This window comes from Sphaerodactylus townsendi, linkage group LG12 (genome assembly GCF_021028975.2).
Source record: "Sphaerodactylus townsendi isolate TG3544 linkage group LG12, MPM_Stown_v2.3, whole genome shotgun sequence".
Lineage (NCBI taxonomy): Eukaryota > Metazoa > Chordata > Lepidosauria > Squamata > Sphaerodactylidae > Sphaerodactylus > Sphaerodactylus townsendi.
The window spans coordinates 33,347,564-33,375,362 of record NC_059436.1 but is presented as its reverse complement, the minus strand read 5'-3'; the positions used below and the strand labels follow the sequence as shown (position 1 = coordinate 33,375,362).

The following is a 27,799-nucleotide window of genomic DNA, read 5'->3' as shown; positions in this document are numbered from 1 at the left end:
GTACATGTGCATATTGCTTAACCTCTGAGGAGTCACTGGAGCACATTTTATTAGCCTGCCCAAAATTTACAGATCTTAGACCTAGTTCGTTTTTTGAGGCCCCAAGGGTTTACCCTTGCCCCCCTAATTTTAGATTGAACCACCTCTTGAACAGTGAGGATCCCAAGCAATTGGAAATGGTGGCCAAATTCCTGCTCGCTATTGTGAAATAATCCTCTGGGTCTCCTTTTTTAAAATTATTATATTATTTCCCTGAAGTTTGCACTTTATGAAATATGAGCAGTTGTTTTACTTTGTCAAATTGTACCCGGATTTTACTATTACACAGTTTTTATCTGCATTTATTTCCTGATGCCTAATAAAGGTCTCTGAGCTACTACCAAATCTCTGCATACTTAAATCTGAAGACTGAAGCCATGAACAGACAGCAACATAGATCTTTCCCCGAAAGGTAAAATCTTTTTTTAAAATACACGTGGGGATTCCCCCACCCCTCATATAAAAACAGTGCCCTTAGGTTTAAGAAACAAATGCCCTCTAGGACTGTTACTAGGCAACCACAACAGTATTGCCAGCTGAAGCGATGGTTTCTGTCAGTAACAGGCAGAGAGAGAGGGGCACAACATTCTCCAGGGCTGTTTTGTCCTTTGAGGGAAGTCTCATTGGGACCAGGTCTGTCAGCAAGCACCACACTACTTGCTAACATGCAACTTGCATGAGTCAACCAGGCCCAGCTGCTTGCTACCGATGAACAGCAGGTGCCACATTTATGCCAGTGTGGTGGAGTCATTATAGTTTCAGACACAGATCTGGAAAGCCCCTACTCTGCTACCGAATCTTGCTAGGGGCCTTGGCCCAGTTGTGCTCCCTCAGACTAGCCTACCTATTAATAGGCTTGTGAAGAGAGTGATGTATACTGCTTTGAGTCCACATTGTGAAGAAAGGCAGGGAATATTTGCAGTAAATGAAGAATAAATACAGCTGGTGGGGAAGATAAAATATAGGTTGATTGCCGGTTGATAAGAAGACAAGGAAGTGTGTAAAGGGGAAGCTACAGGGGCTGCCAGGAAGACAGACAGAATAGTGTGGGAAAGGGCTTCAGGGGAAAGCAAGGTGCCCCTCACAATTTCTTGTGGGTTTTCTACCTCCCAACTGGGCCTGGCCTGGCAGATGACGCTATGCAACTCTGCTGGACTTTCCCCAGGGAGAGGCTGCCAGGGGCAGGGACAGAGGGAAGACTGAAGAGGGAGGAGATAAAGGTGGGCTGGTAGCTGGGAAGGGGAGGAGGCAGAGAGAGGGAAGGCACTGGGTGAGCTTCCACACAAGAGAAAGCAGAAATATTGAGGACAGTGATATGAGGTCCATCTCCCCTGCAAGTCTGTGCAGATCTCCTGTGTGTTTATTTTATTTTTAGCTTGCCTTTCTCAGTGAGACTTGAGGCAGATCACACTGTTTAAAACACTGAAGTCAGATAGCATGAGACATCTAATAAGCAATGCAACAGGACTTTTCTTGGTGCCATCGAGTCCCAGTTGACTTATGGTAAATCAGTGTTGGGTTTTCAGTGTGAGAGACTGTGTGGGAGGTGGTTTGCCATTGCCTTCCTCTGTGTCATGACACTGGGATTTCCTGGAGGTCGCCCATCCTAATACTAACCAGAGCCAACCCTGCTTAGCTTCTGAGATCTGATGAGATCAGGCTAGCGTGGGGATATCCAGATAAGTTTTACATTGGTTCCAAAGTTTGTAATTCTGGCAGTCTATTTAGGATTACAAAAATTGGAAACAATACAAACAGTATCAGACATGACATATCAAACAATACAATGAATAGATAGAATTACAGTGCAGTAAGAACAGGACAACACAACAAACTTATAATACACTGTATACACCGTGCAACTACAGTCTTGTTCTCTTTGTAAAACTGCTTTCCTGAACAATTCCATTATATTTTGTGACCTTTGTGAAAGTGCCCTTTGGCGTTTTACCTGATTTGCTTAGGAATGTTGCTTGTTAATGATTTCTTATCCTTCTTTCTGTCTCCCATGTGCACCTTCACCTATTTGTATTACCAAAAGTTTCTCTTTTGTTTTCTATGCTTTATTTATTTATTTTTTGCACTCACTCAAAGATGTGGAACCACTTCTTTAACAATGTACCAAACAACTTTCCCTTTGTTTGCTCTGGTACATGTTTTATACGACAACTGTGCTGTGAAACTTCTTTATTGTGAACCATTGATTGGAGGTTCTTTTGTCTGACTGTGTCTTCTGGTGAGTGAGATGTTTATCACTGATGGGTTCTTGTCTTACATGGGTCTCTCTCTGTAACATCTCCCCTACATTTCCTCTGAGTGATTGTCCCAGCCAGATGGATGTACATTTCTATGCATCTGAAGAAGTGAGCTCTGTTTTTCTTTTGTTCTTCTCCTGAAAAATTTGGTCAGAATTTTTTCCCTCTGACAATGGGAACTGGCAACATGATTCAATCATTTACTGCGTATCGGAGAAGGTAATGTTGGGGGGGGGGGGGGGGATGAATGGCAGCTACCAGTCCTGCAACAGATTCCTGTGTTTCTATACTCAACATTCTAGTTATTTTTTCACAGAGTAACAAGAATAGGAAGATGAGATTCTTTTTAAAATTCATACTATTTAATTTTGCTTTTGTAAGTTTTGCTGCCTACATGAATTGGCATTTTGATTCATAAAACTGCCCTTTTAGTTAAGTCCAATAAATTGGCGGATTAATTTTAAGCAATTGCTTAAAGTAATCTGCTTGCTGAAAGCTTTAAGGTGCAGTTGACCATGGAAGACCTTCCTACTAGGCTACAGCATTAGATCCCCCTAATCTCTCAGTTTATCCAGTGAAATCACTGGATGGCCCTGGACCAGTCTCTTTCAGTCAGATCTCAGCCAGAACCTACCTAATAATATATAATGCTAATAGCAGTCATTTACACAGTTGCTTTTACTCAGATGATGCCAACTACATTTTCTAGCCCTGCATTGATAACCGCCAGGACCACTGAAGCGCGGGGAGGGAGAATCGATACTGACACTGTGACATCACTTCCATGCAACATATAGAAACTATGTCATGCCATGCATGACACTCTAGGAATTCCTGTAGTCTCTGTGGCATAGATTTGAGCAGATTGTTGTGGATGCCATGATACTTTTTTTGGGTGCTCACCCTGACGGGACATCATGGCATCTGGGCTGTTGTTCCCCCACCCATTTTTTAAATCTGCTGCTCCATTGAGCGAGTGCAGGAGATGCAGCATGGTCAAGAAGGCTGCCTGCCACTTGTGCCAGTGTATGAGACAGATGGAAACGTTCCTCATAGAAGAAGATGGTAGCACATATGTTTCAGGCTTGTACACAGCTGACTTGGATGCATCTTGTATACAGCTTCAGCACAGTATACTGCTGAATATGGTGAGGGACCAAAGTTATACTTTCAGTTCTTCGGAATGTGGCTGATCTTCTGCGTGGGAAATAAGGAAGCCACCTGGAGCAGTTACTATCAGAATTGACAGAGCTGCAATAAAAATAGGCCCTGCACTATACCTGTTTCATCCTGTACATCAGGAAGGTAACTATCATTCCTTCATAGGATGAAGACTTTTCTGCAGTCAAGCATGGGGCAAAACAGGCTCAATTACACGGCTCTTCTATATGGACATAAACTGATCTCTTGGGAGACAGCTCTTAACATTATAGCTAATGGATTCATCAAGAGAGCACCCATTCAAAAATACATTTAGTGTTGAATAATCCTAGCAATGTATGAATAGGCTTCATTTGATTTAATGCCTACTTTAGTTAGCATTTATACATTTATCAGTAATTATGCCATACAAATCTATTTTCCATAACTTATTTTTAACTGACCTTTGCCTTTGTCACCCCCATTTCCAGGTTTGCCCCTGTTCCTCCCACCCCACTGAGAAGTCTGTGTCCTCCTTAGCAAAGTCACTGATAATCAACTTAAAATCTACAACAGCCGTACTCCCAGGCTGTCCTTTCTGCCCAAGCTGTTGCTGTTAGATCGAGATGCAGACTTCTGCTTGGATTGGGCTGTTTTTCATTGGATGTGCTATTTTGCTCTTCAGAAATTCCTTGTGGATTGGAGGAATGCTTTTCTTTTGAAAATCACCTTATCATATGGGTCCCTACAAGAGGCTGATTCTGCATCAGCAAACTAGTCAGCAGCCCTTTTCAAAATCTGCATACAGGGTGTAGTGGTTAAGAACAGGTGCACTCTAATCTGGAGAACCGGTTTGATTCCCCACTCTGGGGAATCAGAACCCGGTTTATGCACTTTTGTCTCTTTTAGGTGACCTGCAAGCCTTACTGAGCAGCAACTACAGGGTGGGGTGTTGTGTGGTTTCTGGGCTGTATGGGTTCCAGTAGCATTTTCTCCTGATGTTTTGCCTGCACCTGTGGCTGGCATCTTCAGAAGATCTGAAGATGCCAGCCACAGATGCAGGCAGATAGATTGCATCTAGGCTCTAGATAGTCCTCACAGTTGTGTTGAGGGACACTAGAGTTAAAAGCACACTGGAACAGGGAAAGACAGCATCCAGTAAAATAAAAATGTACAAGGGTACTTTGTCACACCATCTCTCCTAAAATGGGAAAAATAATTGTCAAAAATTCATCTGTAAATATTGACCATTGTCCAAGATATCCCAGGACAACATGAAACACCCATGACCAGGGGTAGGGAACCTGCGGCTCTCCAGATGTTCAGGAACTACAATTCCCATCAGCCCCTACCAGCATGGCCAATTGGCCATGCTGACAGAGGCTGATGGGAATTGTAGTTCCTGAACATCTGGAGAGCCGCAGGTTCCCTACCCCTGCCCATGACAAACACAACGCAAATATTGCTAAATTTCTACTGGGTTAAGAGTTGATTTCTGCAGCCAACACCATATCCAATCAGTGACCTTTCCTCAAAACCTGTCCATATCAGTGACATTTTTCGCGTACCGCCAGTCTGTTTTTGCCATTATACCTGGGAGACCGAGGAATTTCATTAACCCAGTGTTTGAAATAAAATGAGCATTTCACTGCTCATAGCTCCACCTATTTAATGTAATATGCTTGCAATAAAATTTTGATGAACAAGAATTACCCAAAATCTTTTAAAAATGTTTACAGTGTAAACCCATATTGTCCTAGCCATTCCGCCACTTAGCTGGGGTTAAAGCAGGCTCGGGGAGCATTTTCCTGTTAAGGAACTAGTGCCATAGAGGTGTTTCACCCACTCTGCCCAAATGTCATGGCCCTGATCCTTTTTCTCCCTCTTTCCTCCCTGACCTACACACACGCTCCTCCACTGCACTGTAGGACCAAATTACAAGGGTGGGGTGCTGATCTTGACATGCCACGTGTCACGTGTACTTCAGCCCTGAAGGCAGATTTTCAGTCTGCAGAAAATATGGCATCTTTCCATTCATGCAATGTATAGGCTACTGGAACCCTTATGCAGGCATGGATAACCACATTTCAGCTGCAGTGAGCAAGATGAGTTAAAGATGCAAAAGTTTTAAATTTGTTTCCTAGGTTTTTAAGGAGCATAAGGTTGCATAGTTACCAATATGCTGATATTTGTAGACCCTGCAGCTAGGAAGTTATTAACTTGCAACTTTCAGATCACATATTAGAAACATGGTTCTAGCAGGGCTTTTAATTACCCGAGAATCCAGACTACATTCTGCTCTGAACAACACTCTGCTGGCAGATGTTTTTGATATAGGACTGTAGTTTTTAGCACTGACTCACTTTCCAAACACAACTGATGTGTACAATTGAGTTTAACCAGAACACCAGTTTTTATCAACATAAACTGGCTTTTTACTGCTGCTGCCATAATAAGCAATTTTTATTTGTCAGGTATGTTAAAGGCATCGGAAACCTTCCAGAAAAAAAGCTGGAAACCTATTGCTCCAGGCAGCAGTGGGGGGAGGTTAAATCTGAGGGACCCCCCCCCCCTTGGCCTTTTTCTGTAGAGCCAATAGGATATTTATTGGAGGTTTGGGTTCTCATGGTGGGGAAGAAACACAGGTGCTTAAAAAAACCCAACACAAACTCTCTCTCCCTCTGCACGTTTAATGAAATGCAGCCTTCGCTTGGCAGAAATAAGAAGCGTCTCAGTCAAGTTAGTGATGTCCTTTCTATCTACGGCAATGCCGTAGACAAAGCCAGTATTGTCTCTACCCTGGCCAGCCTCCCAGGGCTAGACCAAAGGGTGGAAAGCTTGGTCAGACTTGCCAAATGGGGTGGGCAGAGCAGAGAAATATCTAGACTAGCGGGATGTTTGCCTCTCTTTTCTAATCTTGCTGTTGCTTCACTTCAAGCTACTTAATCCGTTTGTCTCTTTGGCCGAGTCAGACCAGCTGCTTTTAAAAAGTGTATTGGAATGGCATTGCTGCAGCTTTCCTGCTTCCAGAGGATTAGTGACCATTCCCTGAACTTTGGCACATTTAAAGAATATCATCTTGGGGTGGCGCCGTGGCGGGTGTCCTGGTACCTCTGTTTTGCTACAGGAACAGCAGACACCATCAGAGGCTCCTATATGCTTGCTTAACTGAAAGTATTTGAAGAACTATTTGGAAGAGTCAGGGAGAAATGTAAGACTGGTACAATCAAATGCAAACATTTGCGTTACTCCTGCTTGTCTTTGTAGCCTGGCTACTCCCTGTGGGTTCCAGATGAAAAGACTCCTTCTCGGAAAGCTGTGAGTATGCTGCAGTCCTGTACAAATTGTCATAAAGTTGCTTGAAGGCAGCAATGCTGGCATGAAACATGCTGCCTATATAAAGCACACTGCATAAAACAATACAGAAAGACATAATAACTGCCCAATTATTTAAAGGAATCAGCATGGTGTAGGGCAGTGGTGGCGAACCTTTGGCACTCCAGATGTTATGGACTACAATTCCCATCAGCCCCTGTCAGCATGGCCAATTGACCATGCTGGAAGGGGCTGATGGGAATTGTAGTCCATAACATCTGGAGTGCCAAAGGTTCGCCACCATGGGTGTAGGGGTTAGTGTCACACTAGGATGTGGGAGACCCAGGTTCAAAGCTCTACTCTGCTATGGAAAAGTTTACAGTCACACTCTAACAGGGTAACCTATCTCACAGGGGCAGGGCTGGAGCGAGGGGGAACTGTGCCCAGAGCATGCACAGAGGCGTAGCTCCAAGGGGGAAAGGGAGAGCACAACACACTGGGGGCAAGCCCAGTGGTGGATTCAAATAATTTAACAACCGGTTCCGGTGGTGGGATTCAAATAATTTAACAACTGATTGTTTACAAGCACCATTTTAACAACCGGTTCTGCCGAAGTGGTGCAAACCGGCTGAATCCCACCACTGGGCACACCCCTGTGGGGCTGTGGTGAGGGAATTCCGGGGCATGGTGGGGACAGGGGCATTCTGGGGTGGGACGGGGGTGGAGGATACACTGGTGCACCGGGTGCTTTCCCCCCTTGCTACGCCTCTGAGCACGCGTGCGCCCTGCGCCCCTGCCCACACAAGAATGACCCCGCCACAGCAAACACCCCCCAGCCCCCTTGGCACTACACCACTGCACAGGGGTGTTGTGAGGATAAAATAGAGGAGCCGTGTTGCAAGCAACTTTTAGCCCACACTGCAGAGAAATACATATTGCAAAGTCTACTTTTGAGACCAGACAGGTGGGATTTATGAAAGGCTCAATGTGACCAGAGGATCCAGCCAGCAAAACCTGGCTATTTGTACCACTATGTTTGCCTCCAATCACATCCCAAAAGTTACACCACCCTTCCCTCTTTTTTTGGCATCTGCCATTAGTCACTCCTTCTGAATCTAAGGCAAATTCTGGAAAAACCAAAACCTAAAATGTTTAGTGGGCCAGTTTTTCTATTTAGGTAACAAGAAGGCGGCTCTGGGATGCACAAAATCAGAGGTTTGTGGCCACAGGAGGGCAACAGAGACCAAGCCCTCTGCAGCAGTTTGAAGGATCTCAAGCCCAGCTGCAATACTTCCTGAAACTATTGCATGCATTATGTTTCTAAAAGCAGAACGGCATATACAAACACTAATAGTTGTATGAAGCCATATTCTGAGTAACATGTGAAAAGGCTTAAACAGTGGCTCAGTCCAAGTACAAAAAACAATTCCGCAACTGAACTAGCTTCCCCTGCTCCAAACTCAATTTTTGCACAGCACACTGCAGTAAATAGTTAACAAAGGTTATAGGAAGCTTCATTTAAAATGTTCCAGATTTTGCAAACAGGGAGCAGTCACCGCCGAAGCCAGCCATAAAATAGCTCATCTTACACAGTTACCTTCCAACCTAGTGGAGAGAGAAATATTAAAAGGGTATTTCCAATAGGGGGAAATAGCCTTTGAATATACTGCTGAGGCATGGGCAGACTGGAGAGTTAAAACAGCCCAGGAACAATAACAACAACAAGTGGAGGAGGAGTTTGGATTTATATCCCCCCTTTCTCTCCTGCAGGAGACTCAAAGGGGCTTACAATCTCCTTGCCCTTCCCCCCTCACAACAAACACCCTGTGAGTAAGGGGGGGCTGAGAGAGCTCCGAGAAGCTGTGACTAGCCCAAGGTCACCCAGCTGGCGTGTATGGGAGCGTACAGGCTAATCTGAATTCCCCAGATAAGCCCCCACAGCTCAGGCGGCAGAGCTGGGAATCAAACCCGGTTCCTCCAGATTAGATACACGAGCTCTTAACCTCCTACACCACTGCTGCTCCCGGTGATGTGAGTTAAGCCCTGCATTAATGATTTTGCTCAGATCTGGCCAATGTCTCTTCTTGCTCCTGGCTGCCGATTGCTCTCTGAGGCAGCAGTCCTACACTGGGAACCATCCCAGTAAGTTAAGTGACCAGCTCACCTCTGAACTGAACGAAAGTAAGCCAATCAGAATAACCACTGCAACAATAGAGCTCACAATGGAGGTTGCTCAAGATATGGAACAGCACCCAGAGGTCCATCACAGATGTTAGGATAGGTGTGTGAACAGGGAAGAAGAGTTTTGCGGGGGTGGGTTGCCTTTTGTTGAACATAAGTAGATGAGGCTATCAGATCAAATCAGTCACTGCTCATTAAGTAGATCTAACAAACTCACCATGACGTATCAGAAGAAGAGTTTGGATTTATATCACACTTTTCTCAACCAGAAGGAGTCTCAAAGCATCTTACAAACTTATTTCCTTTCCTGACTGGCCCAAGATCACCCAGTAGGCTTCAAGTGTAGGAGCGGGGAAACAAATCAACACAATTCTCCAAATTAGAGTCCACCTGCTCTTAACCACTACATCAAACTGGTGCATTTGGTAAAATAAACTGAGAAATGAGATTGTGGCTTTAAAATGGGTGAGGTCTTTTCACACTTGAAGTTTTTAGTGTTGTCTGGGAGAAATTACAGGTTCGCTTAGTTTTGCACACCAGTGAGGTCAGGAACTTTTTGTTAAGAGTGGAAAAGATTCTCAATACCACCTTCAAATATTTGGAATGCAAATAACACAGCCCTGAAAGTCAGAGGATAATGGGGCTTTGTAGGGCAGGCACGGCCTTCCAGCTCCACTGATTCTCACTGCTTGAGCAGTTTATTGTCATGTACCAGCTTTACTCTGAAAATGGATTGGGGTGCTGTTTATTTTTAGACGACAGGTGATTTTCTGTCGATACAAAACAACAACACTGCGTTGGTTTCCAAATAAATGGTCCTTTGCTGGCAGCAATCACTTTACAGCCCTGACCTGGAGAGCCCAGGGTAGCCCGATATAATCAGATCCTCGAATCTAAGAAGGGTCGGTCCTGGAAAGTACTTGGATGGGAGACCCTCAAGGACTACCAGGGTCATGACATAGAGGCAGGCAATGGCAAACTACCTCTGAATGTCTCTTACCTTGAAAACGTTACCAGGGGTCACCATAAATCAGCGGTGACTTGACAGCAATTTCCACCCTCATCAATGCAGAACTAGCTCAGCAATTTCAATCAGGTTTGCACAAGAAAACATACTGTTAAAATGGTTTGCAGCCCTTCTAAGGGAGGGGCTGTGGCTCATTGCAGAGAGCCCCAGCTTCTTCAGTTGAAAGGACCAGGGAGCAGGTGATGTGAAAGACCTCCACCTGAGACTCTGGAGAGCTACTGCCCGTCTAAGTGGACAGTACTCATACTGATGGACCAATGATCTGACTCAGTATAAAGCAGTTTTGTGTACAGTTCTTGTTCCTTCTTAAGACTCACTTGCAGCCTTGATTGCCACCCTTCCTTTTGATCCAGGAAGCAAGATCCACTTGCTTCAACATTAAGTTGCTGGCTGCTGTGCCAATCAGCTAGGATTCAAACACTTGGGCAAATCCCAGATGTATGTTTTCTACTCTGTTTTTCCACAAAAATGCAACCAGCTGTCCCTTAAAGCTTCTTGATTCCAAAGGGGAAAAAAGTAACAAATGCATCACGTGTCCTCTTTCTGTGAGCTGAGGACAGGCAGGCCTCACTATGTGTCCTTCTATTGCCTCTCAATGTTGCTAAAGGTATTTTTAATAAGCCAAAATATACATCCTGATCAATATGGCTCTTTAAGTTGTCGAACAGGACAGTGACAAGCATTTAAAAAGAACAGACTGGCAGTTCCCAGCTCTGCCAAAGTGTACAGCTTCAACATGCCTCCCAGAGCAAGAACACCAAGGGAAAGAAGAGAATGAGCCATAAGACAGGAAATACCCGATTTAGTGTCCTTTGGCTAGAAGGCAGACCCACACTTTCCCAACCTCGCTGCCCACTTGACAATGTCATTGACCTGCTTTACCTGGCAGATGCTATTGTGTGAAATAATCTGGATATTCAAAAACAGACTCTGAAATAATGTACAGGAAGCACTTGCTTCAGGGAAATTTTTTTTTAAAGAACACCACCCGTACTGATATATTCTTATTAGATTTAATTCGACAAAATCAAAGTCAGATGCAAATTCTGGACAGAACTCTGTATTAGCCAGTGACTTATAAATACATTTATTACAGCTACCAAATCTTTGCTGGTGAGGAGAGGGGACCATTTTTATGGAGGTTCCTAAAGGATGGGAAAAGACCGGTCAGGGAAAACAATCTTGGTAAAAATATAAGTTAAAGGAAACACAAGATTTCCTGAGAGGGGAAGAAGAACTGGAAAACAAAGAGGAGTGCTCAAAAAAAAACACCTTTCTCCCATAGCAGTTGCAACATTGGGAGAAAAACCTGTTCTTTTCATACTTAGGGATCAAGGTCCAAAACTATATGCAGCTCAGGAAGAAGAAGGAATTCAAAACACCTTTAAGAAAAAGAGAAAAAAAAACCATCTTCCCCTATTTTTAAAGCAGCCCAAGTCCCCTCCTAAGTGTTCATAGGGGACTACAACACAAGACAAGTATCAGTAACACCCTCCCATTTTATTTTTGAAAGAGAGAAATCCTCCCCCACTCCATGATACCATAATTACAAAAACTCTATACACGTACCCACCCACCCCCACCCGGATACACACACAATTTAGGATATTCGAGCTACACATAGGCTTTCTGGTAAGGGACAAGGATAGATTATAATCCACAGAATCAAAACTCAGATATGCCCAGGAAGAAGGGGAGTGGCAGAGGGAGAAAATTGCTTGACACAGATCTGCATCAAGAATTACAGCTTGCACCAACCCCCCCCCCCCCAAATCTGTAGCCAATGGTTCAGTGAGGCCCAAGAAGCTCTGAAAACCTAGGCTGTGGGCAGGAGATGTAATTCCTGCCTAACAGATTGTTAATATTGTGAGGCCAAGGAAAGGAACAGCAGGGCAGCAAGGAGTGTGATGGGATACCCCTCTGCATAATGTAGGAAGCAAGTGAGAGATGGTATCCTTGGGGACTGCCCAAAGCCCTTTTGATGGCAGTGCTTGGCCAAATGGTTCAGTTAGAAGTTTCAGCTAGTAAGGGAGAAAGTGGTATGTAAGACACAGAGAACATCCAAGGGCAGGAAGAAGGCTTAAGTTTTGATAGTGCCAGTAGCAAAGAGGATAATCAGAATGACGATGATAGCAACGATGACACAGATTATGGCGATCATCTTGGCGTTCTTCCACCAGTATTTGCGCGCCACCTTCTGCGAGGTAGTCTTGAAATGTTCCGACTGCAATGGAGATTAAATGATAAGTTAATTACCAGCATAGGAAGAGAAAGACCCCCACCTTTCTTCTAACTGGAAAGGAATCAGCAGATCTTGGGATTTGCAATGCAATCTCAAGCCTTCTTTAACCCACTGAAATCAGTGGGTTTATAAAGGCATAATTTTGCTTAGACTGGTATTGCATGTGGGTTTAAACAGGGATTAGACAATTCATGGAGGAGAGAGTTTTCAGAAGTTATAAGCCATGACGGCTAGATAGGATTTCCACATTCAGATGTATTCAGCCTCCAAATACCAGATGTTTGGTGAGAAGCAATATGTTGTATTCATGCTCTACTTGTAAGTTTATTGGAAGTATTGGGTTGGCTGATAGACCCAGACTGGAATAAATGCATTTTTGCTCCAAATCCAATCTTGTATTGAAGTCTGCAAACCAAATTTAGACAGGCTGGGTCTCTTCCCTCTGCATTTTTCAAGCAAAGAAATTTGGGTTTGCTTCCTTGGAGGTGGTCACAGCAAAGGAGGACAAGTCTGCCCAGAGCAAATTTATATAAATTTACAGGGTTTGATAGCCATAAATAGCACAGTCATCATAAGATGAACCAGCATCTGGTTATGACTTGTGAATATGAGTATTCTGATATTGTTTTAAACTTGCTCATCCTGGAGGTTCTATAGCAGGGGTGTCCAACTTTGGTGCCCAGATGTTCATGGACTATGACTGCTGGCAGGGGCTGATGGGAATCGTAGTCCATGAACATCTGGGGTGCCAGAGTTGGACACCCCCATTCTATAGCATCAGCGTCTCCTAAAGAAGCATGCATACACAGGAGCTTCAGCAAGTCCCTAATTGTAAACATACAGAATGAACAGACACAACAGAGATGAACAACCGGCAAATTCCTTAGCAATATCTGTTCCCCGCCACCCCCTGCCCCCCACTTAATGGCCATCTCTTAGTCCAGTGAAAAACCAATGCATATGCAATAGGTGCCAAACAGCAGTTTTGCATGTGGCACTAAAGTCAGTACAAATTCTAATAGGACTGCATCAAGTCCATTCATTTCTCCAGCTTCATTTTTCCACCCTGGGTAGTCAAAGCTCCAGGGAGAGAGAAGCAGCAACTTCTCCCTGACTTGCTGCAGCTCAACTCAAGAGTCTTGGAGGGTAGTTACACGCCACCCTGTTATGATCAGGGATGTCTGAAAGGTGTACTGCTATCTTGGACAAACTCATAAGCAGCCAATATGTTGCTAGAGAAATGGACATTAAGACTAGAGCAAACAAAGGGCAGAGGGCCAGGACTTTCCAAAATATGCAGTCAGGCACACAAACAGGCTACCACTGATGCTGTTTAGAACATAGCCTGACCATTCAGCTCTGCTTGCTCATACTTAGTGCTCTCAGCAGACTCCACGACATTAATCCATCTCCCCACATCCCATTTCCCACCCATCCACTGGTCACATGGCTGAAGTAGATAACTAGTATTGGTTTCCTACTTTCATCTGGCCCTACTCTCATAAAAGGGAAGAGATCTTCTGCCTTTCAAAAACCCCACATCAGCCCCCCAAATGCCACACCACAGCTACATCATGCAGTGCAGGCAGATTGGCATATGTTGTTCAGATCAGTTTGGTGAGAAGTTTGGCTGTGCGCTGGGTGGTACAAAGCCATCTCAGTTTTTACAGAGAGGATAGGTGATACCCTCGCTGTCAATGCTCCGCACTGCTGTGGAAAGCGGCAAAATGCTCCTTTCCATAGTCACCTCCTGCTTGGATGCTCCACAAATACCCCTCCCCTTCCCCCCGCTCACATTTCTCAGAGGCTCACCTCTCCCTTTGACTACTGCCCTCCCCCCCGCCACACCATCTCAGAGCTAACCGTAGCCTCCAGATCCTCTGTCTTGTTGCGTAGGTGGTCAAGATTCTCCCCCCGTGCCAGAATCCGCTCCACATTCTGTGTCATGATATTCTTTACACCTTCCACTTCATTCTGCAGGTTCTTCACCTGGTTGTTGGCCATCCCGGGACCACTTCTGCCGGCCTCCTGTGAAAAGAAGGAACAGGGAATCAGCAAGAACAAAGGACAATACTTGGGTGTTCATGGTGGAAAATCCAAATAGCTTCCACACAAAATAATAAACGTGGGACATAACCCAATGGGAAATACGAGAAAGAAGTAGGGTCTGTGCAAGAATACTTCCAGAAAATTATCCCCGTGAATTCAAACTGCCCATTTCTCACTCTGTCACCCTGATGTAGCTGACCCATGGGAAGGGGACCAATGGAAGAAAAATGAAGTGTTTCTGCACAAAAACAGCTCAATGCAAACATATAGCAACCCAAAAGGAAGAGCTGAAACAAGTCAGCTCACCTGACCGTCATAAACATTTTTAAAATAAAAGCTCAATAATATGCTCAAAAAGAATAATCACTTTAATCCTACTGTAGAATTTCCTGAACTTTTGAAATCTGCCTGTCTGCTGAAGTTTACCCTTCCTCCTGCCCTATCCATTACCAGCCAGATATTCACAGGAATCTTGCATGTGGTTACAGCCTGCTGATATGTACAGAGCGTAATCACAATTTAATCCCACACTTTGTAAGGAGCTCCTGGACAAAGTATGCGACACTCCCCTCCAGGCTGGGCTGACTGAAAATGACTGGCAAGAGTCCATTTCCATGGTGAATCAAGAGATGAACGTAGGTCTTCTCACTGCTAGTCTCGCACTTTAACCACTGTGCCATGCTGGGTCTCTGCCAAGCTACTGATCTGCAGCAATTCTTTCCAGAGTGAAACCCCTTAAAGATTAGCATGTTGGCATAAGTATGATTTGGCAGGGGATGGGGGGTTGCAATACCAGCATAAGCAAGACTTCTCTTAACCACCACACTGGTGTCCAGCATGCTTTATAAAGAATTATTTTTGGACCAAAAGAGAACAGATACACAGAATCAAAAACAACATTCCGCTGGGAATCGATACCTTTTTTGGTATCATCACAGTATATGATAATCTAAGGGCCACAATGCAACAGACCTTGGACAGCACCCTGCTCCCCATAGTGGCCACAAGATGCCCTGGAAGGCCTGTTATCTGTTGCTCCAAAAATCTTGTGGATCTCGAAGGTGCTGCTGGACTTGAATCTAGTTCTTCTACTGTAGACAAGCATCATTACCCTCCTGACACCAATAGAATACAGTTGCCAAAGCCTCCCGGTATTGTTGCCTCTTGTCCCACGCAACTGAATTCTAAGACAGACAGGTTTTGAACAGGCAGTGTTCCTTTTCGCCATCATAACCAATAGCTGTTGCTGGTCTAATCCTCCACAAACTGTTTTTTAAGGCCACCCATGCTGGTGGTCATTACTTCATCCAGTGGCAGTAAGTTCCACAAGTTAATTATGATCCGGATGAAGTAGCACTTCCTTTTGCTGGTCCTGAAGATGCATATGATGCTTCATCCAACTAATGTGGGCAACCCTCCCCTCTCCCAAAAGAACCAGGTTCTTGCCTTAAAGGACCTGCGCTCTAAATTATGACAGCAGCAAGAGAAGAGATGGGGGAAAGAACAGGTACACGTTCTGAGGGGTAAGTGGTGCAAACGCAGCTGTGGTTTTAAGGCTGGGATATGGAAGTCTTTGCAGCCTAAGTGGGTTTTTAGAAAAGATTAGAAGAAAGAAAGAGAGATGGCAGCTCTGCTGCTACACTGATTGCAGAGTTTAATATATTTCATTTCTACTTTTTTTCCTTTTAAAAATGTATATAAATATACAAATAAGATTAATAACAAAAACAAAATAAAGCCCAAACATATATCACTCTAATATATCATGACACTGGAAAAGGTACATAAGGTTGTATATTATTTTGATAGCATTCTAGCACCTAATGCTAAAAGTCTGTTTCTCAAAACATTTGTTATATTGGGAACTGTCATTTGCCAGCAAAATGAAATTTCTGGCCTTGGAAAAATCTTCCAAATTCTTTAAAAACTATTCTAATACTTGTATTGGAACTTTCATCCAGTAAGAACCAATAGACATCCAGGCAGAAGTAACTAAATTAAGAATCTGCTTCTTCATTTGTTTATTTTGTTTGGCCCATTAGACAATGGAAGCTGTGCTGAACAGAATCATGAATATAACAACAGTGTTACTACTAAAGGACTCCCACATACCAGGAGTCAGAGACACAGCACAAGGCCAGAGATTAAACAAATATGCAGCTCAACAGTTCAAACCACCACTCGAAGGAACAATGAAGCAAAACCATTCGTCATCATCCCAATTCAAAGATGCTGCAATAATAAAATCTCAGCTCTTGCCCAACAATTCTACATAATTGTTTACTCTGTAACATGTAGAGCCAGATTCTCAGGAAAAGAAACATGCTGCCAAATCACGACCAACTCATGGGGACCCCAGTCTTCCTTGGTGGTCTCCTATCCAAGAACCAATCATGACCCATCTTGCTTAACTTCCAAATTCTGACAAACTCAAGCTAAGTTGGGCTCTACAGGCTGCTGTTCTCAGAAGGAGGGATAAAAATTCAGGGAATGAAAGATAACAACCAGCCTTTCTCTTGCCCCCAGCACCCAGTGGAGGAAGGTGTAGAGCTCTGCAGTCCAACTTTCCAAAGTCCACGTAGACTTGCTTTCTGGTTTAAGACTGCTCACACATCCAACCCTCACACTGAAAAAAAGTGGAAGAATAAATTCCCCCAATGTTTATACATGACTCACTAATCAAAGAAAGGCCTGAGCAGCGACTCATGCAGAGAGTCAACAAGCAACCTCTTGCTTATCCTGTCAGGTCTCTGGATCAGGAATGAGTGGAGAATTCAACCACACTAAATGCAGAAGTCCCCGGCAGAAGCTGGCTGGAGCAAGGTAAAGCAAGAGAAGTAAAATAAACAGAGGCACAGCCAACAAATTCCTTTTGGGGTGGGAAAATTTGGCTCACAGGAATGAAGCTGAACCTGTTTTGGCACATACTGCATTTGAGAACGACTACATGAAAAAGGGCATTTGGTCACAATGGGTCAAAAGTAGAATGTAGCTCAACTCAACCTATAGATCAACTTATATATCTGTTGACCAGAAGAAGTTCTTTGTTAAAACACAGTACATTTGGAAAATGCCGCAACTATTTTTTATTGTGACTTGCTGTTCAAATTATGCAATACAAGGTGCCCAGAAAACTCAAGGCATAGCACGCTTGCTTAATGGAATATCCACATTTTGCTTTTTTCACCAATTAGATCTCTCTAATATCTCCTGTCTAGCCAAATTCAAATTCCTCAGCATCTCTCCATGGCTTAGACTTCTTTAAACAAAACTTCTTATGTTACTTTCAGGTGACAGTCAAGCAGGTTGCAATAACCCAACCAAGATGCAAGGACCATGACACTCAAGTAGAATGCAGAAATGTTTGGCACTTCTGCAGAAAGCATTCCACAGGTGCCAAAGTGCTGATCTCCAGTGTGCAAGCTAAAGGCTAAGAGTCTCACCTCCAGTTCCCACATACATCTTAAGCATCCAGTCCAGGTTCTTGATAGGAAGAAATTTAGACATCAGTCATTTACACACAGGTTGAGAGCCAGTGTGGTGTCGTGGTTAAGAGCAAGTGGATTCTAATCTGGAGAACCGGGTTTGACTCCCCACTCCTCCAACTGAGTGGCTGAGGCTTATCTGGTGAACCAAATGTGTTTCCGCACTCCTACATTCTGCTGGGCTAGTCACCGTTCTCTCAAAACTCTCTGAGCCCCACCTACCTCACAAGTTGTCTGTTGTGGGGAGAGGAAGGGAAAGGAACTTGTAAGCCACCTTGAGTCTCACAGGACAGAAAGGCCTGTCCTTACAGAAGCTTTCCCCCTCCCTCAAATCTGTTTTGCTGTGATATTTAAGGAAGTTCACTATAAAGCTAAGGTGGCACCTATATGGACTGGCATTCTATCATCCCCATCTCAACTTCAACAGCATTATTTACTTGCTCCAGTCTCCCTTCCCCTTTCCATGTATTTGTCCATCAAACTCGCTGAATTCTCAACTTTCATTTTAAAAAGTCTCTATCTCCTTTTGTTATGGGGAAAACACATCCCTGTAACAAGAGGAATGGGGCTTACTTTCTTTAAAAAGGAAGATAAGAGTTCAGATAATCTGATAAATTATTATAATGTTATAACTATATTCAACTATTTTTTTAAAAAAATCTTTAAAAGCCCCCAGCGATGATCGCTGCCTCAGAATGAGGGTAGAAACAGGGCAGGCAGACTTGCCATGCGGAATCCCCTTGGTCAACGAGGTGTATGGGCAACCACAGCAAAAACAGGGAGAGGCCGTACAAGCTTGTTTTCTTGTGGAACATACTATGGTCTCTGCTATGCTTTTGCTGAAAAAGCAGGCAACATTTGCTGCTTTGGTTTCACGTTGTGCAGGTACGGAAAGGGGGGGACCCTGAGCAGATCTCCAGCTGAAGTCTCTCTGCCTCACACACACTCACTCACACAAATACACCCTCTCCCTCCACGGAGTCAGTCAAGTATGCTAGGCATCTCCCAGAACCAGCAAGACTGCTCTCTTCAGCTGCCAATAGAACACACAATCTAGATGATGTTTGGCCTCAAGAGACTAATGGAGGACAAAAGGCAGCACACGTCAGACTAACACATCTTTCACTCGGGCTGCCACCTGCCTCTCACCTGACCTTGATTTAAGGAGGTCACTTTTCCCCAAGCATCCTCCTTTACGAATTAGTGTGGTATTGACATAGGGATGCATCTTTTCATTTCAGACATCCTGGCCTCCAGAAGACCTTTATTTTAGAATGTTCGGACTGGCAACACAATGCATAAACACAGTCAGGCAAGAAAGAAGGATGAACGGAGACAAAGCTTTAAGGACTTGGTACACCTTTGTTTGGTAAGAGGCTATGGATTTAAAAACATCCCTGTTCCATCTTTCCAGCCAAATGGATCCACAACATTTAAATTATCAATTGAAACCACTAAAGATACCCTCCCCCCAAAAGACAAAAGTGCCAGTCACAATCATATGCCTCCAGAAAAAAATAAACTGAATGGAGAACAGTACTATTTTAACTTCTCAAAATCCCTCTGGAAAGCTCCCAAGCTGTCTTCAAAGATAGATAATTTCAACAAAGAAAGAGGAATTGTCAGAAGAAGGAAAGTCTAGGTAAAAACTGCATTCTCAGAACAAGGCAATAGCACCTAATTTGGCTTTAACTAACTCTACAGCCTTGTTCAACACTGTACATTTATCTCATGCATTGTTAATACAGAAACTGTCAGGAGCTTCCTACTGATGTTCACATGAAAGGGAACTCTGCTTTTCAGTGGCATTTGAGACTATTATGGATGGACTTGAAGTGTGTTTGGTATTGCAATGAATGAATGGAGGACACATACAGCTTCCCAGAGAATGGGCTCAGCACATTATCTAACTGCCTCTATGCATCTCATGGAAGATCTAACCGTCACATCAAATCCAGAAAAAATCAGCTTTCTACCCTTTTAACCTTTTAAATTTTGTAATGTCAAATTTTGTAATAACAGAAGAGTTCTGGGGAAGTCAAAGGCTTGCATTCTGTTTTGTGTTAATTTGATTCTCCTAATAAAAGATATTATGCAGATTTCATTCTTCGTTTTGGATTTTATTCCACAAGACTTGCAGCAAGAGCAAGGTAAAACTCCTCCACTGGGAGAGCACCCCACAGCCTTATACTCACTAGAGGGGGCCCAACTTCCAAACATTCCCTCCTAACTAAGCTTCCAACTTCCAACTGTTCTTAACATTGCTGTGTTTGCTTTCAGCTAATAAACCTGCAATGGATCGTTTGACAACACCAAATTTCTGTTAGTTATCCACAGCACACGTGGCATGGTTTACTCCCTCCTCCCATAAACTGGAACTTTCACAGTTCACAAACATATGCATATTTTACAAACCAACAGCACATACACATGATTGTTTTAAGATAGCTTGAGCATATAGTCTTGTTTTGAAAATTTTAAAAGTAATACCTTGCTGCATTGCACCAAGGTCCAGTCCAACCAAAACTGACAGGTATTCTTTGCATCAATGCCAGAAACTTCTAGGTGGCTCATGGGTAATGGGTCACTGCTTCATCTCCTGCCTTTTGCCCACTCTTGTGGAAGACAACCAACTCAAACAGGGATGGACAACTGCTGTATTCTCAGGGGCATTCTGTTTGCCAAATACTAGCCTGGAAAACTGGAGTTCTCCAACTGTCACATGGTTAGCTAGGTTCTCTGTCAGATTTCACATGGACAGAAGCTCAAGTGCTCACATGGTTGGAGAGGATCAGTTGGGGAAAGGAATTAATGAGCCTCTGTTCTTTCCGAAAGACCCACTGAAAAGGTAGATGGGCAGGGGACTCTGGCACTGGGAAGTAAAGCAGCATTCTCTCATTTTTTTAGAATTAGACCTTGATTAACTTTTGGTAAGGTCACCATGTGGTTAATTGAATACAGGTGTACTAAGAACTTGATCTGGCCTAAAGGATAGCTTAGACGGGGTGGCCAACCTATGGTGTTCCAGATGTTCCAATTGGCCATGCTGGCAGGGGCTGATGGGAATTGTAGTCCATGAACATCTGGAACACCATAAGTTGGCCACCCCTGAAGAGCCAGTTACTGCCAGGTTCTGCCCTGGAGAGAGGAGGGTGGCGGAGAGAAGGGACACCACAGCTGGAAGCGACAGTTTGACCAGTTAGTAGAGTGTGTTCAACACTCCACTCAAGAGCCAAGGCAACTAAGTCCAAGGGAAGGAAATGACTGACTGGCACTGAAATCCACAGCTGTAAAGGGAATACCAATGGAACAAAAAGGAAGCAGTAACTGCAATGGCTTTAGTCAAAACTCTGAGCCAGCTATGTGTCATAGGAAATGGTAGGACTACATGAGAGGACTGAGATATTTTGTTATGCACAGGTTTGTTTTAATTAGCTTCTGACAATATTTTAACATACCTTTGTTCTTTAATGATTGAATTAAATTAGCATTTATTCATTCAAAACATGATTACTAATAATTAAACATAACCCTAGATAACCCTTTCTTTGAAAGTGTCCAAGAACACAAAATTCTTTGCCAGGAACTACACAATGAGGAATTGTATACACACCAAGATAGTGGGCAACAGAAGCTGGAGTCTCTACTTCCCAGATGCTCCCAGATTCAACAGAAGCTGGAGTCTCTACTTCCCAGATGCTCTTAAGGGGTCATCATGGGAAGATGAGTAACAGATTATTATATAAGCCATAAAGGTAAACTGACTAATGCATATTAGGGGAACAAAATGTTACAAGACGCCTCAGGTCTGTGTAATGTTACTATAGTGGCTAGGGATTACCCTTTCCTCCTAATTTTCTAATTCTCCCATAGGAAATGTCCCTCTTACTAGGACAGTGGTGGCGAACCTATGGCACGGGTGCCAGAGGTGGCTCTCAGAACCCTCTCTGTGGGCACACACAGAGTCGCTCCCACCCTCCCACACATCTAGGCGGGCCTGGGCCTCTGGGCTTGATTATTAACATTAAACCTAAATTCTAGTTTTGGGGAAGCAGTGTAGGTAACCCTGTTAAGCGCTGTTAAACCCCACTGATTTTCATGCGAAGAACTAAAGCGCAATCCTTTACCTGGGAGTAAGCTTGGTTGCTGGCAATGGGGCTTGCTTCTGAGTAAACCCTCCTAGGGTCGTGATTCACCCATTCAAAGCATTGCATGGTTGCTTCAAAGCAAAGCCACTGACTACCACCAAGCTTACTCCCGAGTAACGCACGCCTCCGAGCCAACCGGTTTTTCTGAACTAAAACCTCAGTATTCAGGTTAAATTGCTGTGTTGGCACTTTGCAATAAATAAGTGGGTTTTGGGTTGCAATTTGGGCACTCGGTCTCAAAAAGGTTCGCCATCACTGTACTAGGAGTTTTCCCCCACATGTGTTCCTCAATGGGAAATTTTTCTAGCACACACAAATATAGTCCAAGCTCAAGTTAGTTTTCAGATTCTCCAAAGTCATTTTTCTGCTCGCACCAATCTCTGTCCTTTTGGATGATGGACCTTTTACACCACCATAGACAAGCACCAATTTTACTGCTATGCCATCTGTCTCTGGATAATGAGCAATTGCTTCGGAAACCCATCAAGTCTGTGGAACAGAATGTGGTGTGCAGGCTCTTCTATCACAGGAGTCTCAGAGTCTGTATGGGAGATGCCACTCACTAGAAAGCTGGGAGGACACTATCAATACAGTCCCAGAAGTAATCCCAGAGAAAGAGACAACACATTCCAGTGCTCTAGGGATCCTGAAAGACAACGTTTGAAATGAGGGAAGGGGTAGGAGAGAAGTGAAGATCAAACTGCATTTGCTTCTATTGGGCTTAGTTTAGGACAGGGACGACCAACTCTGGCATTTCAGATGTTCATGGCCTAGCCCTACATCAAGGACTTCTCATTGCTGGCATGGCCAATTGGGATTCTGAATGCCCCAACACTCCACCTCAACACCCCATGCCAGCGGGGCTGATGGCAATCGTAATCCATGAATATCTGAAGCACCAGAATTGAACATCCCTGTTTTAGGGTATAAGAAGTTGTGTCAGAAGTCTGTTTCTGAAGGAAGGGGAGAATGGGAGCATGACACAGGTATGTCAAGAGACAGTTCCAAGTATTAGGGGTAGAAAAGGCAGAGTTGTTGATGGGATCAGGAGACCTTTGGATGGCTAAGGAGAGCAGCCACAGGGCCGGATGTATCAGGCTGCAAGAGTGGAGAGATAAGAAGGGGAGGGACAAGGGCATGCCAGCTTTGAAGATAAGGAGTTGTTTGTGCTGGAATCAGGAACAGAAGCAGGCACAGCGATTCAAGGAGGTGCATCACGTGGTCAGAGTGACAAGTGAGGAAGATTGTTTTGGAGGCAAAGTTCTAGAGACTGACGTGAGAGGACTGAGGCCAGAGAAAATGAAAGCAATACAAATTTATACTAAGAGCAGGGGAGGGGCTGTATTTTTGCTATGTTTATAAGGATGATGATGCAGCACAGCTTGGCAATGGCATTTTTATGTAGGAAGAAAAGGGGTGAGAGAAGACCTCACAAAAGACAAGCATTCGTGTCTGCCACAATGTGGGTGGCAATATTGTCCATGGATATGTATCATATACGAGGGGGGGGATCCAGTTTTTAATATACAGAGTGTGAGATGGTAGTGAAACATTCAAGTAGATGGACAGCTGAAAATATCAGGCTGTATGGAGAAAAGCTCAGAGGCAGAGCCATGCATCATCTGGTATGCATGGCACCAAAAGTCCTCGGATTATCAATGGCTAGTATACAGACGGAGAATACCAGAAGGTCCAGGACACATTGGCAAAGTCAGCCATGCTGACATTCATACTCCTTTGGCTCACAGCACTAGTTCTGGCAACTTGTAACTCTCACTTCCTACATGGGGGAGCATGGCAGACCTCAAATGCTACCTGAGTCAGGGAAGCATTCCTCGTCCCTGCTCCAGCTTACCTTTTAATGCAGAGGCACACAAAGGTGAGCCATCCTTGAGGGGGGAGGGTCGTATAGTGGTTAAGAGCAGGTGCATTCTAATCTGGAGAATCTGGGGTTTGATTCCCCACTCTGCCACTTGAGCTGTGGAGGCTTATCTGGGGAACCAGATTATTTTATGCACTCCAACACATGCCAGCTGGGTGACCTTGGGCTAGTCACAGTTCTTTGGAGCTCTCTCAGTCCCACCTACCTCACAGGGTGTTTGTTGTGAGGGGGGAAGGGATAGGAGTTTGTAAGCCCCTTTTAGTCGCCTTATAGGAGAGAAAGGGGGGATATAAATCCAACTCTTCTTCTGCTTCTCTTTTTCCTTCCATGCCTCAGTGTTGCAGGTAACCAACATATTTGTCACCCAGTACATTCTTGAAATGTGTCCAAATCTCATGTAGTTTCCAGGATGCTTGATATTTTCCAGAGTACACTGGGCACCATGAAAGCCACACAGTCAAAGATCCCGGGTGGGAATGACCTGAAGAGAAGGAGGGAGAATTTTCCCTCCCAGTTGGCTACATCTGATTCTTCCTGCCCCTGCAGCCACAGGTAAATTGAGGAGGGGTGTTGGGGCATTCAGAACCCCAAGGCACTCTCATGGAATAATCAGGAGCATTCTGGGGCTACGAACACTTCAAACTGGACATGGGATAACCAGCCCTGTTCGCCAGTTTATAAGCGGAAAGTTCTATGTGCTTGACCCTGATTCCCAAATGGGGAATTCATCCATCACCATGGAGGACAGAGTTAGAAGAAACTTCAGGTGTGAAAGATTCATGCAGGAGAGCGGTCAGAGAGAGATGGAGAGAAATGTGGACAGATTTGGAATTGCCTGCTTGGGGAAAGGCAGTGGTTTTTGCAAGGTTAGTTTTAGTGAATCAGAGAGGGCAGGAGACAGAAAGTGGTGAGTCAAGATGACAAGTTTAAGACACACGAAAGAGCCAGTGAGTGGTTCAGGGTAGTGAGAGAGTTACACTTTGAGGTCATCTTCCACAGGATTTATTGAAGCGGAGAGAGCAGGAGACAGAAAGTAGTGGCTCAAGACAAACTTGAGATACAAGAAAGAGCCAGTGATTCTGGATCAGAGCAGTGAGGGAGTTAACCTTTTTTGGTCATCTTACACAGGATTTATTGATTTTTAATACCTTGCTTCCCTCACAGCTATTTCGTTAGATTCCAGCCAAAATCATGAAGAGATCAGGCTATACAGCGCAGCATGCCCCGACTAAGGGAAGGGAACTGATCTGTAAGAAACAATGGCTCATTCCGCACATGCATAATAATGCACTTTCAAACTGCTTTCAGTGCTCTTTAAAGCTGTGCGGAATAGCAAAATCCACTTGCAAACAGTTGTGAAAGTGGTTTGAAAATGCATTATTTTGCGTGTGCAGAAGGGGCCAATCATCCAAGAATGAGCACCTATATAACTGTAACCAAGACACACCAAAGTCTTGGATTTTTTCAGCCAAGGCCATAAACTTGATCAGATTTTTATTTATATCTAACTTTTCTCCCCAATGTGGAGCCAAACCAGTTTGCGACATTCTCCCTTTCTTCATTTTATCCTGAAAACAATCCTAGGAGATAGGTTAGGCTGATACCATCTGACTGCCCCAAGGCATGTTGAAAGTTTGCATGGCAGAGCAGGGATTCAAACTGAAGTCTTCTAGACTCTTGTCTGACACTTCAATCATTACACCACACTGACCAGATGGCTGTCCTAAATACAACTTGCACCTGCTTATGAATTTCCACTCTAACCTCTTTACAGTTTCTAGCCTTTTAGTTGCAAAGCCCAGCTTCAAAAGCAGGCATTCAAGCTGCAGAGAATCTCACAAGCCCGAGTACAAAGGAATGAGAATATACAACCCCTGGCTTCTTCTTTGATAAAGTGTGCTTCATTTGCATAAAACTTCTGCAGGCCACAGAATTCAGGTTCTCGCCACAAACAACTTCAGCTTCCTTTGGCGCTGAGTTCAGGCGTTCTAAACAAAGCAAACTTTACACACTGGGGGAAACTTCTAAGTTCTAGTTAGCCTGTCTTCCATCCACATCGGCTCTGAAGGCACATCAAGAATTTCCAGAGTCCCAGGTTTCATTTAAGACAAAAGATGACAGTGGTCTCAAAAAGACTCCCCCAAGAAAAGGGTTTCAGCACCTCCAGTAACTACGAAGTATTGCCAAACTTCACAGCACCAAAGGCCCGAATTCAATCCTTCCCCTTTGGATCCCGGCGCAAAACTGGCGGGCAGAGGGAGGGAGCAGCACCACAAAGCAAAGCCCCTCGGCCTCCTCCCCACTACCGGGAGAGCTCAGAGCCAGAGAAGAAAGAGTCGGGTTCCTCCAAGCTCCCGGGGGGGTGGCTCCGGCTCCAGCACAGGAGGCGATGCTCCGATCTTGGCACCACCCAGGAGCCGCCCGGCTGGGGATACCGGGGAATTCAACCGGACCCGGGGGAGGGGAGAAGACGCTTCTTTTTGCGCCACATTTGCGGCCAGGTGGCACGCAGAGGGGCGTCAGGGAACATCCCCCCAGTCCCCCGGGTCAGCTCAGCGCCCCTGTCCTTAAGCGGTCTTACCATGCGGCCGTCTCCTGCTGGCTCGCCTCCGGCAGTCGCTCCTGGAAACTTTGCAAACTCTTCCGAGACTTCCTGCTTCCTCCTCGTCCCCTCAGGTGGCCCGGGGCGGGCCCGGCCGCCTCCGCCCCGCTTCCTCTTAAAGAGCCCTCTTGGGTTTCAAGCGGAGGGCCCGGCAACGCCCCTCTTCTCTGGGGCGCCTCCTTACATGGGGGGGGGGGGGTCGCTCCACCGAACTTCCTCGACGAGGCGTCATCTGCTGCACGGAGCAGCCCGAGCAACCCAGCCCTCGTAAACTCTTTGCGCAGAAGAAGGCGATCATACGCCGCACCCGGGGATCCGGAGCAAAGAGCCCTGGCAGGCAATCCAGGACAGGAAGTTCTCCTAACAAGCCTCAGAGCTGGACAAGCGACTGGGAAGCTGAAGCGACCAGCAAAGACCCCCTTCCCCACAAGCAAGAATGAGGCACTTTCAATCCACTTTCATAATTGTTTCCAAGTGGATTTTGCTCTTCCGCACAGTGAAATCCAGCAGCAAAGTGCATTGAAAATGGATTGAAAGAGCATTATGCTGCATGTGCGGAAGGGGCCAAAGGGCAGTTGCCTACAAAGAGTGAATGATGTTGGGGCAGTTTCTCCACTAAAAACCTGTCCCAGGTTCCCTCTGGGCTCTTCTCGGATCTGCCCCGGGCTCCCTCCCTCCAGCAACTGCATTCCAATATCTCCTTCCAATCTACCTTCTCACTCACAAGTACATCCTTCTGTGGAGCACCTTTAACCTCAACTGGCCCAGCAACTCTTCTCCCAGTGTCCAATTGCACAGCAAGGAAGCCTGTCCAATTGCACAGCAGCACGCTACAACTGAGGAGGAACTATTGCTCAACACAGAGCATGAGGAAGATCGTGAGTTCAGTTCCTGGTATCTCCAGATCTGGGGTGCCAATAATTGGGCAAGGCTTCCTCTCTGGACAGAGCCAGCTGCTTATATCTCAGGTGACTGCTATAGGATTGCCTATGCAAACTAGATGCTAAAGGTGTCAGGCATGGTTTGTAAGCAGACATAGTCACGTGTTTTCCGTTGGTAGTTGGGCACAGGGCACCACAAATGTTGAGCAAATGCCCAGTTAAGCACAAATACCTGCCTTGTTTTTGTTATCTGGTTGTAACCCAAAGCACTTTATCAGGATGTAGGACCATTCTCCTTAAACTGAATTTATTTATGCTTCATGGCAGAGCGGCAATCTGAACTTGGGTGCCCAGCACTTTCACCAGTGCCCTATGCTGGGTGTCAAGGAAAGGTATCGTGATCTGCTAGGATGTAGTGATTGCCACTTGCTTAGGCTGGGTTCTCATATGCAAGAGAATGATGTTGCATTCAGACTTGTTCCTTCACATTAAAAACTCTGTGCAAATAGAAAACTAGAACATTCGACCCCTTCTCTTTGCTTCTTGTGCTCGT

General features: G+C 44.8%; 1 protein-coding gene across 1 annotated transcript; it reads right to left on the bottom strand.

Moving 5' to 3' along the window:
• Positions 1-10,956: 10,956 nt before the first annotated feature.
• Positions 10,957-26,592, bottom strand: VAMP8 (vesicle associated membrane protein 8). Its single transcript, XM_048513547.1, has 3 exons — positions 26,345-26,592; positions 14,063-14,227; positions 10,957-12,181 (listed from the first exon to the last, which is right to left on the bottom strand). The coding sequence occupies exons 1-3, from the start codon at positions 26,345-26,347 to the stop codon at positions 12,038-12,040; spliced, it is 312 nt and encodes a 103-aa protein (XP_048369504.1). The 5' UTR covers positions 26,348-26,592; the 3' UTR covers positions 10,957-12,037.
• Positions 26,593-27,799: the final 1,207 nt, after the last annotated feature.

Bases quoted from the DNA above. Each gene is read 5' to 3' on its own strand.
- VAMP8 (XM_048513547.1), bottom strand. The intron at 12,182-14,062 runs GTTAGCTCTGAG...TCTCCATTGCAG, and splicing joins CAGAGGATCTGGAGGCTACG to TCGGAACATTTCAAGACTAC.